This window comes from Phyllopteryx taeniolatus, chromosome 2 (assembly GCF_024500385.1).
Source record: "Phyllopteryx taeniolatus isolate TA_2022b chromosome 2, UOR_Ptae_1.2, whole genome shotgun sequence".
NCBI lineage: Eukaryota > Metazoa > Chordata > Actinopteri > Syngnathiformes > Syngnathidae > Phyllopteryx > Phyllopteryx taeniolatus.
The window spans coordinates 22,189,497-22,205,462 of NC_084503.1; the positions used below are offsets into that span (position 1 = coordinate 22,189,497).

Genomic DNA, 15,966 nt, shown 5'->3' on the forward strand with positions numbered 1-15,966 from the left:
GTGACAATTGGAGGAGTATTCATTTGCATTTGGTCATGTTTTTCTTTCTCTATTTAAATCATCTGTAAGTATTGGTACTGTCCGAAAGGAAACGTACGGTTGCTACGACTAAACGTTAGCCTTTCAAACCACTCAGTATACGAAAAGACTCGACAAGAACACCAAAGCTCCACTTCCTCCTAATTATGATTATGTATTGATCGTCTGCGCCTCATTGGGTAAATGGGTCTCGATCAAAGTGACAGACCCACCAACTTTGGTGAGATAACAATGGCAAATAGTGCATTAAAAGTAAAAAGGAAAAAAAACATGCATACACACAATTAATCATTTTTCTCAGGGACCTAACTCCTGGCACACTAATAGCGACTTAGATGGACAGTGAGGGGCTAGATACACTTGCTTCATTCTAACCCCTTTCATACTAGCCATCTCAGACGGCTTTTGCCAGGCTTGCTGTCCTGTGATTTGGGTTGAAGATGACTTGCTAATTTGCCTACTTCCAACAAAGTATCATAAAGTAAAGCCTGAGTCTCAGGACATAAGTCCTGAATCTTCAGATAATGTCCAGGATGGACCAAAACTATAGAAAGAAGAAACAGAACTGAAGTCTTGAATCTTAGATTATTTTAGGCCTGGTACACACATGAAGACAATCGGCCTGTTTTTGTGGCAATTTTGCCCCTTCCCGACTAAGCACATCAAACACCAGACATTCTTAAATTTTACAGGATAAGATTATCCTATAAGATTGTCCTTCGGTCTGATGTGTGTTAAGAGTCGATTTGTCTCGATTTTAGCGTCCGAAACAGGTCGGGACGTGAATCTTAAATAATGAACGTGTTCAATATTTATGACCAAAACTTTTCATGTGTGCGGGGAACGGCTTCTTCTCCCAAGTCATGACGCCGAGAATGGTGACATGGAAGAGAATGTAGCCAATCAAAGAAGCGCCCAAGACTGATGAACACGGAAGCGACCATAAATGAAAACAAAAATGTCTTACCTGATGTAGTTTTATATATAAAAGTGGGTTACCCAGACAGCAAGACGTATTTCCAAACCAAGTCATTTTTTGAGAATGTCGCCATTTTACAAGGTTCTTGCCTCCTCCACATCAGTGCGTGTCCGGAAATGTTTCTTCTTCTTCGGTTTTGTGAGATTATGTGTGATCACGTGAGATTTTGAGATCAACAGTGCAATAAAATCTTTGTGTGTGGTCTGCTGTGTTGAGATTGCCGGTGCACATCAAGTACATCTTTTGCCTGGCTCGCTGTCTCATGTGTAAGGCACCTAAGTAGGATAGAAGCTTTGAAATCAACCCACTAATTACTCCATTTTGGAGAAACTATCTCTCTGTAAGGGGACATGACCAGAGTGTGACATTTAACACTTCAGACTCACAGCCAATTGCCTCTTTGTGGTGAAACGGTATCACAGTCTTGTGTGCAAGGTACTGATTTGGGATGAGAGTTGTAGACCTGCAAATTTGCTGGCTTTCAACATTTTAGGAAGCACAATGAGTGTGAGGGGCCGCGACTTGTTGCTACCATCCTTTTGTGTTGAACGCAATTGACACTGTCCCTAATTATCTGAATGTGCCAAGCCACAAAACAAACGTAACACTCTAATGCACCAGTCTGGTCGAAAGACAGTGTGAGAGGGGCTTTTTCCAGCCATCAAAGGCTATGTGCACAACTTCAGATCAATTCAGATTTTTTTTGCCCAAAGTAACATCCATCCATCCATTTTCTGAGCCGCTTCTCCTCACTAGGGTCGCGGGCTTGCTGGAGGCTATCCCAGCTGTCATCGGGCAGGAGGCGGGGTACACCCTGAACTGGTTGCCAGCCAATCGCAGGGCACATCGAATCAAACAACCATTCGCACTCACAGTCATGCCTACGGGCAATTTAGAGTCTCCAATTAATGCATGTTTTTGGGATGTGGGAGGAAACTGGAGTGCCCGGAGAAAACCCACGCAAGCACGGGGAGAACATGCAAACTCCACACAGGCGGGGCCGGGGATTGAACCCAGGTCCTCAGAACTGTGAGGCTGACGCTCTAACCAGTCGGCCACCGTGCCGCTCCAAAGTAACATGCAGCCTGATTTCTTTTCAAGTCAATGTGAACAGTACAATTCAGATTTTTTTCATATCCGACCCAGGTCTTTTCATATATAGATATAAATCAGATATATATCCGATGCGAGTGTGGTATTCATGCTCACGTCGCGCTCACATGATGAATACGTCATCAAAAGGCGACAAACGTCACAATGGTTCAACAAAACAGACACGCAACAAAATCAACGGTGGACAAAGGAACAGAAAACAGTCAGTGGATGAAAACAAGATGCTTCAAATGTAAAAAAATGTTGGTTCCGGTTTCACAAAATCCTTGAAATCCTTGAAAAATGCTTCATGACGACACCTACCCGAGTACTTTGTGTGCATGCGCAATATGACGTCCTGTTTTGTGCGCATGCGTGTGACGTCATGGACTCATTCTATCCAAGGTAAAAGTCACATTAGTTTTTGTAATGTGAACAACTACATAAAAAAATTAATTTAACAACAAATTTGAATTGGCCGTGATGCCCCGTAGTGTGAAAATAGCCTATGGGGCTTTTTAAGCCATTTATATGCACGTTTCTTATTTTTTACCAATATTTACTTTGTATTTTCACTTACAATACATACTTTAAAAAATTATTTAATAAGACAAAAAACATGTAATAATAAAATTAAGCAAGAATAAATTCACATGTAAAAGAGTGAATGTTACTAATATTTAAATTTCTTTAACAATTAATGATTTAATAAGACAAAATTAAAACAGTTGTAAATGTCTTTATTTTCCCAATATTTTGGATTGTATCATTTACAAGAACTGTGATTGTCTGGTGACCAGACTAGGGTGTACCTCGCCGCTCACTCAAAGTCAGATGGAATAGGCTGCAGCTTACCCATGACTCTAATGGCAATCAGCAGTATGGAAAATGGATGGATGAATATTTACAACTTTAAAAATAAATAGTAAATAAAGAAATAAAAATGAATAAATAGATTTAATCCAAAATATTATTTAATTTAACTTATTAATGTAACAAATATTATAGGAATCTTGATCATTTAAGTGTATGGTGAGCCAGATTAAAGAATAAGGGGGCTGTATGTGGCCTGCCGTACTTTGCCCAGTCCTGATCAAACCTAAAAGTCGCAGCCCTGTCTTGTCAACATAGTGTTGGTGATGTTTACTCTTGAAGGTGTCGAGTGCAGCAAGAAAGCTTTCACCTCCGTTGTGCGAATGTGTCGTCTGCCACGCAAGCTTTAAACAAACATCTCTAAATAGTTTGATGTCAGTCACAGCCTCAATGTGTCATGTGGGCCTCCAGCAAAGAGGGTGTTTTTATATTTAAATGCATCTTTTTTTGTCTCTGGCTCGGAATGATGCTAAAGTGGGACAAACATAGTGCATAAAACAACACTGATAGTATTAAAGTGTTATTAGTGGTATTTCAGGGGTTCTGTACGTCAGATTAACACAGTATCCAGCATGTTCATCATGACAGGACGCATTACAATCGAAAAGCACCCACGCTGTCAAATGCACAGGTTGGCGGCATTTTTGTTTGAAGGTGTTGTTAGCTGGTATTTTGGCTATTTCCAGAGGTTGGACCTGAACTAACTCCTCCAAGGGAATTCATCCGATCACCACCAAATTAGCACCACCAAATTAGCACCACATTGTAGCGTATATTGTTTTGGATAAAAACTTAATTAATTTAGGACAAAAGAATAAACCGGAAGCGACGCCTGCGTTACTTCCGGAGGTGAAAGATAATTAACTTAGCGTCCGAGTGAGAAACAAGATGTCCGTTTCTCCGCTTTGATGATTAGATACTTCAGACTGGCTGGTAATGAATTTAGTGTCCGTGTGAGAAGCTAAGTCTCCCGTGCTTCTCCTTTAATAAGTGGACCAGGCTTTCCTTACATGTCTTGTGTACGCAGACGTGCTCAGCGGGGCAACCGAGGCAGGCATGCGGTACAGCACGAGATTGGGGGTTGCTGGGTGCCATCTGGTTAATGGCGTATCCGTTACAACATATACTAGACAGATACTGTATGTCTAGTATACTTACAAATAGCCCAGTTTTCATCATTGTGTGTGGGCGCAAAGTTTGAGGACTTGCCATAAAATACAAAACTCTAATAATTTAGCACCCTACAAAATTCCTTGAAAATCCTTTACCCAAGACTTGTTTCACCAAGCCAACATCAAATTTAGTAGCTGTCTATCATGAGTAGACTCACAAAAAAAGTCTCTAGACCCCATGCCCAAAAACACACAGGATGTCTGCCATTTTTGTTTGACCTGGACATTTTAGGGTCATTTTTGTCCATTTTCAAGGGTCCTTCAAAAACGAACTTGGCCGAGAGATTTGTCTGTTTGGTGATGGATGACCAGTAGAACTAATTTACGTGTCCGTCATGACAAGATGCTCCTAAAAATAAAAAATAAAATAAAAAAGCTATGGTGTGAAACACACAGTTAGTTGGCCATTTTGGATAAAAGGTGAAATTTTTTTCTGGGGTTGTACCAAAACAAACTCCTACAAGGGAATTCACCCAATCACCCCAACACTGTCGTGTTGACTTTTATTCTTGCGGAGAAGTAATTGTTATTTTTGGTAATCTCAACATGCGTACAAACTCAGTCACTCTTTGTGAAGTTGGATGGTTTTTTTTGGGGTCTCGAATACAACCACCAAAACCTCACTCAATAGCGGCCTCTGGGAAAACAAAAGAGCCCTAACACCTGTTTTCCAATTTGACACGAAATATGCTGCATGTCTATCATCACAGGAAGCATGACAAAGGCTCAAGGGCCCATGATCAAATTGAACAGGAAGTCAGCCATTTTAGTTTGAAGCAGCCATTTATGGCAAATGCCAGGCTTGTACATTGACAAACTCCTTTGAAGCAGGTATCCTAGACAGCTGGGCGGAGCTAAAATGGCCAAGATTTTTTGCCCACTCCATCTAATGTGGGCGAATTATGAGGGCAACGTTTGATGATCCTTGACACGACCCACAACACTCAATCAGTAGCTCTCCCTGGAAATTTAGAAAAGAATACCCTTGAGCAACAGTTTCACTGATCAACACGAAACCCTGTGGACATGTCTGTCATAACAGAACAGGAAGTCGGCCATTTAGTTTTGAAACGGTAATTTCTGACTTGTAATTTGATGAACTCCTTCTAGGAAATTTGTTCAAATGTACCCCAATCAGAAGCAGGTATCTGAGACAGATGGGCATGCTACACAGTGAAGCTTTTTTTTTCCTTATATCATCTAATGTGGCGGTCAGTTTGCTGATCATCCCCCCTCAAACAAAGCGGGTAGAAAGCCCATTCATCGGGACTTGCAGCTTTCATTTTTCTTGTTGTTGTTTGCTCACACAAAGGTCCTACAATTTGCAACATTCGATATTTGTCCTACAAGGTTTGCGTGCAGTAAAACAAGTTCATTAGCTTCCGCCAGGTAATAAATTAAAAAACTTGCGTACTGTTTCACGTCAACAAAACCCCTTTCTTAACTTTTCCTCACGATAATAACATCCCAGCAGAATTCCCAAATAAACCTGACTGTTCTTTATCCCTCATTACGATTGAACATATTCAAGCGAGCTAACCTTCACGTTCAAATTCATCAGTGTTTGCGTGTCTAATTTGGTCCACTTTGATCTTCGCAGGAGAAACAGAAATATCACAGTAAACAATAGGATCAGGTGCGCCACAGTCGAGGAAGAAAGTTTGCTCCCATGGAGTGGACGGAGTTTTTACGGCCCTCGCACTCACTTCCTGCCTGATCTTGTTATTTTTTTCAGAATTTATACAAAAAGACTAAAGTCAGTCATACATAATTGGTGAGTGTTGTTCAATAGAAATAAAAAGAATAACTAGAAATAATCCAAAATCATAAGAGTCGACGCTTGGTCAGCCATGGGCACATGAAAGAGTGTGATGTAATGTCATGGTAACTACCACCATGCAATATAGAAATAAAAAGAAATGACTAGTTGGGATAAAAAAAAATCTATTATTTTGTAAGATTTGGGATATTAGTAAATCAGACCCAATGACTACAAGTAATCCATAGAGTAAAATAAAAAATAAAAAAGTCTATGGCACACTCGGTCACAGGAGCGAGCTGTGCGATCATATTAGTATTACTATTGCAGTCTCTCGTCTCACCATTTATTAAAGTTGACCGCCAACTTACAATAATCAGGTAGAAATAAATAGAACAATTAGAAATAAACCAAAGACTTAAAAAGGCCATGCAGAAGTCTACATGTCATATGATTAATGTGATTGCTCCTGTCTGCAATTATTCATGATAACCTCCACCTTGAAAAACAGAAATAAACAGGACAAATCGAAATTAAAAAAACAGCATGGTCACGCATGGGGACTTTCCATTTGAGCAATGCACAATTATGTGTCACTCTTTGCCATATGCAAATAATGACAACCACTTTGCATAAAGAAGTAAAGAGAATGACTACCAATAGTAAACAAATAAATACAATTGAAAAAGCTTCCATGGCAAATGCCCACATCAAATGTATTGTATGTTTCATGACTAATTTGATAGCTACCATCGCCACAATGATGACGGTGACCTTGCACAATAGAAACAGACAGAACAACTATATATAATCCATAGAGTAAAAAAAATGTTGACGGCACACGCGTGGATACTGTACATGTGTGCAATGTTCCTGTAACATGATTAATGCGATGGCTACCCTTGCCAGTTCTTCATCATACCGCCACTATGCACAATAGAAATAAGTAGAAGGACTCAGTCGGAAAGGCCAAACTGAGTGACAGTATTGAGCAAAATGGGACAGAAAGGGTCACATTATTGTGTTTTAATCCTTATCACAGGCAAGATAAGCTTTGTATAATTAATCAGAATAGTAATATTGTGTTATAGTACAACTCATCATCCTTCCTATTTACTCTTTTATGAGCAGAGGAGATTAGATATGATGAAATTTCCCCCGCATTACTTTTTTTTGTTGCCATTTTTTTATGTGATTTCTGTTTCGAGCGTGGTTGTAGTCTTGCCTCCCCGCTAATCTTGTCAGGAGATTAGACTTTGTTGGCCTTTATCTGATTCTCAGCATTCTCATAAATAACAAAAGCTTCTGATGTTATCCATTACCGAGGGTGGCACACAGAAAAGCTGCATGTGCGCGTATAGTGGACTCACACACAGACATGCACACACACACACACACACACACACATACATTTCTCTTTCAATGTGCGACCACAGCATTTATTTGTAGTCCATCTCAATCACTCAAGATTTTTTTCCCCCTATTTAAAATGTAAGCAAACTACAAATGATCTGTTGCAGGGTCAAACTGTGGCCATCATAAACCTGCATTTCCCACTGCCGCAGCTGATAGCATCACTGCAGCAAAAGGTCTCAAACAATGAATTTCTCGTCATTTGGTTCATTTTTATTGTACCGTGTGGGGGGCTGATCATGAATAACCGACGAGAGGAGTGGTCACAGTAATTACATGACAAATAGACATTGCGGACATGTGCATGTGTCTGCATGACTGAGTGTGCTGTGGACTACTTTTGTTTGTTTTTTGTTTTTTAACTCTGTGGATTATTTCTTGTCATTGCGGTTATTTCTTTTGTGTACGGTGACGGTCATCATGAATAACTGATCAGACAGAGGAGTGATCACATTAATTGTATAATAATTCTTCGGATGCCCACGTGTCCGTGCTTGCTGCTGACTTTTTTTCTGTGTATTAGTATTATTAATAATTATTATTATATCTACCTGTTCCCTTTATTTCTTTTGTGTATGTCGGCAATTATCATGTATAACTGGTTAGAGGATCCATCGCATTAATTACACGACATGCATGTGCTCGTGGAACATTTGGACTTTGTATAGAATTTAAATTAAAATTTCAATTCATTGTATTTATTTTGATTATGACATACACTGGACTCCCTTTTATGGAGTTGAAGAAGTTTGAATGCTCGTGCCAATTTGAGTCCCGGAATGGATTTATATTTCTATTTTCATTAATTTCAATGAAGAAAAAATTGCTTCCGAGTCTAAACCAATGGGATTGGGGAACTTTGAAGGTTTACCTTGCGTTCAAAGGGACTAGCCCAGCAGCCTTTGAGTTGTCCTCCATTTTATGCAGCACAGCACTAAAGCCTCTGACTTTCCTGTTAACACTACATAATGTCAACCTGATGAAAAAAATGTCTTCATAGGAGGCATGAAACACTCGGTCAGCATCCGACATTTCCCCGGTTTGCTCAGAGGGGGTAAGTGATAAGCGTTTTTGAGTTTTTTATTTTTTTTATTTTATTTTATTTTTTTCAAAATCATGTTTTTTTTTTGTGTGCAATGCTGTAATAGTAGCATGTTGAGTGAAGTAGGGGAAAAGTCCATTTTGTTATGTATGGCAAAAGGACACACAGCAAAATCCTTATTTTTTTTACTCTGGATTTTGTGTGTGTAGCCCTCATGGGCAGTACTCACAAAACCGTTGAACCCTCAGTTCACTGGGGGAAAAAAAACCCAAACCGATTGTCGTAGGAACGAGCCCTCAAAACGCTTCAGTAGGCACCACGACTGGATCCCGTAGCGTCGAAGCGGCAGCCCGGTGGCGTTGAGCAGGCAGGACCCGTGGCGTTCAGCAGACAGGACCCGTGGCTTTGAAATAGTAAATCCGTTCGCGTTCAAAACAGTCCAAGAATCCGTTCGTGTCCAAAAACAGTCCAAGCATCCGTTCGTGTCCAAAAACAGTCCAAGCATCCGTTCGTGTCCAAAAACCAGGTCAGACCCCCGCCAAAAAAACTCTCTCTCTCTGGTCCCGCATCTCCCGCTCTTCCTCTCCACGACCCACCTCCTTCCCCCAATCCCATTGGACCACCACCCCTTCAATCAATCATTAAAACAAAAAAAACCCTGAAATGTTCACAGACCCCTCGGGACGCAGGACACCCCAGTATCCATCCACACAAAGAACCAAACAAACTTTTAACTAGTTTTCACAACAGCAATTCAAACAAATACAGTTCAACACATTTTAGTCAGTACACTACACCCTCCCCCCACAAAACAAAAATTTGTCATGCCCTCATGACATGTATAACAACATAAACTTTTATGAACAGGATAAACACTCCCCTCTCAAACCAATCCACTTATAAAAAATGCTCTTGTACCTCAAAGGTGATGGAGATAAGCCATATGTCTTATCATCAACCTTAGCTAGAGAGACAGTATGAGTACTAACTGCCACAGAGCTTGGACTCCCTAACAAGTCATAGGTTAGTCGGGTAGGAACCCTTTTCAGTCTTTGAGGCCGTCGTGCCTCGTCTGAACTCTCTGTAACACTGTCTTGTCTTGCAGTCGTTACATCGAATGTCTGTGCTTCAGTGTCCCTTCCAGTATCAACAGTACTTTCAAAAGTCTCATCTTGCACTACGGATCCATCGTCATCTGTTGCCGCAGATGCCTCAACTGTAACCTCATCCATCTCTTGGTTAATTGGAGGGACAACTTGATCCAAATCCATGCTGACAGGTTCTGATTGAACAGTTTCCTGAGCTTCCGGTTGTCTTTACTCACATATGGAGTGATAATCATACCACACACCCATTTCATCCTCTTCTGAGTCAGATGCAGACTCAATCTTTTCAACATGATCAAGCGCTGGTACACCAGAAAGATTACAGTTTTCAGCCCTCTTTGCTTTGAGTCTTTTGCTGGCTCTCCGTTTGCGTTGAAGTGTATCTTCGTTCTTTTCCACATTCAATTTCACTTCCTGTCCAATGGGCAGAATGTGATTTCGGTGCAATACTTTGTTAGAGCCTTGTCCGTTCTCTGGCTTCAACTTGAACACAGGCAAACCAGGGAGTTGACTCTCCACAACGTATGGTGTAGCTTTCCAACGATCAGCTAGCTTGTGTTTTCCTTGCAGTCCAAGATTTCTGATTAACACCCTGTCACCAGAGACTAATGGACAGAAACAAACTCTCTGATCGTAGCGTTGTTTGTTCCCTTCATTTTTTTTTCTAGCCATGCTCTCGGCGAGCTGGTAGGCAGTCTGTAATTCTCGTTTCATGTTTTTGACGTATTTCAGATAGGACTTGGTGGATGTACCATCACTTGAGACTCCAAATGCCACATCTACTGGCAGTCTAGCCTCTCGACCGAACATGAGAAGATATGGCGAGTGGCCTGTTGACTCATTTAGCGTGCAGTTGTATGCATGCACCAGCTGACTGATGTATTTACTCCATTTACTTTTGTCCTGCGCATCAAGAGTACCGAGCATGTTGAGAAGAGTTCTATTGAAACGCTCAGGTTGCGGGTCACCCTGCGGGTGGTAGGGTGTGGTTCTAGACTTCTTTATACCAAGCATACTCAACAGTTCATGAATGAGGCGGCTCTCGAAATCTCTGCCTTGATCCGAGTGTACTCGCTTCGGTAGACCATAGTGGACAAAATATTGTTCCCACAGGACCTTAGCAACTGTTGACGCCTTTTGATCCTTAGTCACAAAAGCTTGAGCATAACGTGTGTAGTGATCTGTAATTACAAGAACATTACAAATGTTTCTGGAGTCAGGCTCAATTGTCAAGAAATCCATACAGACAAGATCCATCGGCCCCTCACTGGTAAGATGTGACAACCCAGCAGCTCTCTTGGGCAGCGTTTTTCTCTGAATACACCTTGGACAATTTTTACAATACGTCTCAACCTGTGTTTTCATACGAGGCCAGTAAAATCTCTCTCGCACCAACCCATAGGTTTTGTCAAACCCAAGGTGACCTGACTGGTCATGCAAAGACTGAAGAACAGTTTCTCGGAACTTCTGTGGGAGTAAGAGTTGTTGTCGAACTGGTTTGTTGGGAGGCTTACTGATTCGGTACAGTACAGAGTCCTTGACCTTTAACTTTTCCCACTCTTTTAACAACAATGACACATCCGGATGTTTTCGTTTGTTAGCCTGGTCCGCAAAGTTCTGCACAACAGCACACCACACCCCCCCCCACCACCAGCGTCTCCCTGCTGCTACCTCGGCTAATGTTAGCAGCTCACACACAACACAAGTGCGAGCAAAACGGATTGCTGAGCAACTTTCGGCAACAGTCGTGGAAACAAGTCGAAAACACAACTCAGGGTAGTTTTTGGACACTGCGCCAAATACAAGCTTTGTTAAAAGTGCCATCAGCTCAGTTGGCCATGTAACTTTAAAAAATATATATATATTTTTTTTAATTTATTTTTTTACGGTTTTCGGCCTCTTTTATTCACTTCGGATGCTGGCATCACCAACTAATTACAAGCATGATGATCATAAGCAGAAAGCCAGAGGGCCCAATAGCAACAGCACGTCACGGTGATGGACTTTACGACTCGTACATGAGGACGGACCACATCCTCAAAGAGGACACGGACACAAACAGTCCTTCTGGCCTGCCCCCCATGCCCAAGCTCACAGCTGTCAGCAACAAGGGTGTGATGAGGGATCAGATAACCACCGTGCGCGGTGGCCAGCTGAAGGTCAAGTATCTGTACGAGGACTCCGCTAACAATCGCAAGATCGGTGCCATTACCACGGCCGCACCTCAGAACAGCGGGACCACCGATCAGACGCCCAGTAAACTGGCACCAGCAACCACCCTGTCCAAGGATCACAGCGTCGACAGCTCTGAATCCAGTAAGGACTCTAATGACACCTCTGGCTCTCACGGGGTTGCCAATGGAGGAAACAGTACCAAGCTGTGTGGCCCCCTGACACCAGAACTGGCCGTGAGACTGTACCGAACTCAACTGACCAGCCTTGAGCAGAGCGAGATCCACTCCTACCCAGACATCTACTTTGTGGGACCCAATGCCAAGAAGAGGCCTGTCGTCACCAGTGGCAGCAACAACTGCGGCTATGACGACGAGCATGGCGGTTATATCAACGTCCCCCATGACCACTTGGCTTACCGCTACGAGTTTCTCAAGATTATTGGCAAAGGCAGCTTCGGTCAGGTGGCCAAAGTCTACGACCACAAACTGCAGCAGCACCTGGCTCTCAAGATGGTCCGCAACGAGAAGCGTTTCCACCGACAGGCGCAGGAGGAGATCCGCATCCTGGAGCACCTGCGCAAGCAAGACCGCAATGGCACCATGAATGTGGTGCACATGCTGGAACACTTCACCTTCCGCAACCACATCTGTATGACCTTCGAGCTGCTCAGCATGAACCTCTACGAGCTGATCAAGCGCAACAAGTTTCAGGGCTTCAGCTTGCCTCTGGTCAGGAAGTTTGCACACTCTATCCTGCAGTGCCTGGAAGCCCTGAGCAGGCTCCGAATCATCCACTGTGACCTCAAGCCTGAGAACATTCTTCTCAAACAGCAGGGACGCAGCGGCATCAAGGTGATAGACTTTGGCTCCAGCTGCTTCGAGCACCAGCGTGTGTACACTTACATCCAGTCTCGCTTCTATCGAGCACCCGAGGTGATTTTTGGCGCTCGCTACGGCCTTCCCAGCTTCGATCTTTGAAGGATCAGTAGCAATGCCATTGCTAGAAACGACATGCCCAAGATAGGTTACAGAGGGACAGCAGAACTGACATTTATCCAAAAGCAAAGAGATGGCATTGACAAGCTCTGTGTTCAAGTCAGGAACAGTGGGTGGGGCAGGCGTGGTCTTAAGCAAACCTGTCACATCATCTAAAGTCTTTCCTTCACTGGCTAAGAATGATACTAGCTTGGATTGGAAACCTCTTTTGTCACTAGTCACATGGAAAGTCTGAAAATCAGGGACACTTACTACCCACAAGTCTGACGGGTCCCCAGCAACCAACTGTTCAGGTAAGTCAGTTTTAGTCATGTCATGTGTGGTCTCAACTAATACGGACTGATTGTTGTTTGTGCGTGTTAGACACCGTCCTCTGATTTTAGTGCGACCAAAAATTTTAACTTCATCAAGTACCTTATAAATGTTCTCATCAGTAACATCAAGAGAAACCCCGCTAAGCACAATAGATTTCTTAACATCAATACCTTTGTCGTCACACCATTTGATTATTTGTTCGGACTCCATGTTTTGTTTTGAGTTTTTTTTTTTTTTTTTTTCAAAACCAGTCACACAAAACACACTCAGTATTGTGATTACAGTACTATTACAACCCCGGTCAACATTGACCGAATTTCTTCCTTTTTTTTTCTCTCTCTCTTTGCTCACCAATACACTAGTGAACAATAACGATCCCGGACGAGCCCCCACATGTAGCCCTCATGGGCAGTACTCACAAAACCGTTGAACCCTCAGTTCACTGGGGGAAAAAAAACCCAAACCGATTGTCGTAGGAACGAGCCCTCAAAACGCTTCAGTAGGCACCACGACTGGATCCCGTAGCGTCGAAGCGGCAGCCCGGTGGCGTTGAGAAGGCAGGAGGCATGGCGTTCAGCAGACAGGACCCGTGGCTTTGAAATAGTAAATCCGTTCGCGTTCAAAACAGTCCAAGAATCCGTTCGTGTCCAAAAACAGTCCAAGCATCCGTTCGTGTCCAAAAACAGTCCAAGCATCCGTTCGTGTCCAAAAACCAGGTCAGACCCCCGCCAAAAAAACTCTCTCTCTCTGGTCCCGCATCTCCCGCTCTTCCTCTCCACGACCCACCTCCTTCCCCCAATCCCATTGGACCACCACCCCTTCAATCAATCATTAAAACAAAAAAAACCCTGAAATGTTCACAGACCCCTCGGGACGCAGGACACCCCAGTATCCATCCACACAAAGAACCAAACAAACTTTTAACTAGTTTTCACAACAGCAATTCAAACAAATACAGTTCAACACATTTTAGTCAGTACACTACATGTGTATGCTGTATGTCTGTTGTGCAAGTTATCATGAATAACAGGCATCACAGTATATACAACACATACGCTGAACACAAGCATGTGCAGTGGACTTTGACTTTACTCTGTAAATTATTTCTAATTACTGTGTTTATTTATATTGTGCACAGTGGCATCCCTATGGATCAATAACTGGCGCTTGGTGTGATAGCAGTTAACCTACCATGCATGTTTTTGGGATGTGGGAGGAAACCGGAGTACCCGGAGAAAACCCACACAGGCGCGGCCGGATTTGAACCTGGGTCCTCAGAACTGTGAGGAAATATGTGCTATTCCTTGGCACATGTGCATGCAAATGTAAATTGTCATGATTACTGCAAACTAAATTGCCCATAGGTGTGAATGCGAGTGCTGATGGTTGTTTGTCTATACAGTATGTGCCCTGCGATTGGCTGGGGACCAGTTCAGGGTGTACCCCGCCTCTCGCCCAGAGTCAACTCGGATAGGCTTCGGCACGCCTGCGACCCTAGTGAGGATAGGCAGTACGGAAAGTGGATGGATGGATAATAATAATAATAATAATAATAATAATAATAATAATAATAATAATGCATTACACACACATTATTCACTCACTCCACCATCACACCTGCCATGGGGTAGTCTGACAAAAGCTGCCATTCTGCGCCTCCGACCACAACCAAACATCCAACCACTTTCATTCACAGGCAATTTGGGTTAAGTGTCTTGCCTAGGGACACAACGGTGACTTGCACTCAGGTGGGGGATACGAGCCGGTGACCCTCGCTGCAGCCCGTACGCTTACCCTCTATTCCACGCTGCCAGTTTGTATTGTGATAATCATGAGTAACTGTAAGGTTATGACAATTATGAGTAACTGTCGAGAGGAGCCATTACATTAATCATGACATGTTTGATAAGCACAAGCATCTGCTTTTTTTTCTTCTTTAAAGTAAATCAATCTTTGGGTTACTTCTAATAGCTGTGTTTATTCTTTATTGTGCGAGGTGGCAGTTCCCCTCATTAACTGGTGGGAGGAGTGATCCCGTGATACATGACACTGACATGAATCACGGAGGGCATGTGCGGTGAACATGTTTTTTTTTACTTCGTGGAGTACTTCTAGTTGTCTAATTCTATTGTGCAAGATGGCAGTTTTCATGATCAACTGGCAAGTGAGCAATCACAACAATTACATGATTGTACAATTGCCTGTGTCCATGCCTGACGTGGACCATTTAAAAAATTTTTTTAACACTATCGAATATTTCTCATCATTCTATTAATTTCTATTATGCAAGATAGTAGTTATCATGAATAACTGGTGGAAGGAACGATCAGAATAGTCACGACATGTACATTGCATGTGCGTACGTGCCACGGACTTTATTTTATCTTATGAATTATTTCAAGTGGGTTTATTTCTGTGCAAGGTTGCGGTTATCATGAATAACTCCAGAAGAGTGATCACATCAATTATATGATTGTACCTGCTTTTTTAAATCTATGGATATTTTCTATACATTCAGTGTATTTCTCTTGTGCACGGAGGTGGTTTCATACACGGTGCAAACGCATGTGTGCGTTCATAACAGCGGGTGCACAGAGTTTGTTTGTTTTTTTATTGTAAAGATTAGTTCTAGTCGTTCGTTTTGTTTCTATTTCTAAGCTATAAGGATAGCACAGTGAGTCAAGTGTGTTAAAATCCATTTCTGTGTGTGCAGCACAGAGAGAGGCAGCAAACTGACATTTATAGCAGGGAGGGAGGCATAAAAAAAGAAAGTCGGTGAGTAAGTGAACAGAAGCGTAGGAAATGGAAAGCTACAGGGCCGCTTATCCTGCTGTTAGATGATGCATAAACCTGCCACCGGCTTTCTTACAACAGATTCAACACAACTGGTCCGTCCGCCCTGTTGTTTCTTCGCACTCCCTGCTTTTAAATCATAAGCGTGCGGGTGTTACAAGGCTTTCTTGGGACTTTATTTTCTGATGAAATGTTCCAATTTACTGTGTTTTT

The 15,966-nt window shown here is 42.5% G+C and overlaps 1 protein-coding gene across 1 annotated transcript; it reads left to right on the forward strand.

The window, feature by feature from the left end:
* Positions 1-11,243: 11,243 nt before the first annotated feature.
* Positions 11,244-12,952, forward strand: LOC133473708 (dual specificity tyrosine-phosphorylation-regulated kinase 2-like). The gene has a single exon (XM_061765329.1). The coding sequence runs from the start codon at positions 11,419-11,421 to the stop codon at positions 12,625-12,627; it is 1,209 nt and encodes a 402-aa protein (XP_061621313.1). The 5' UTR covers positions 11,244-11,418; the 3' UTR covers positions 12,628-12,952.
* Positions 12,953-15,966: the final 3,014 nt, after the last annotated feature.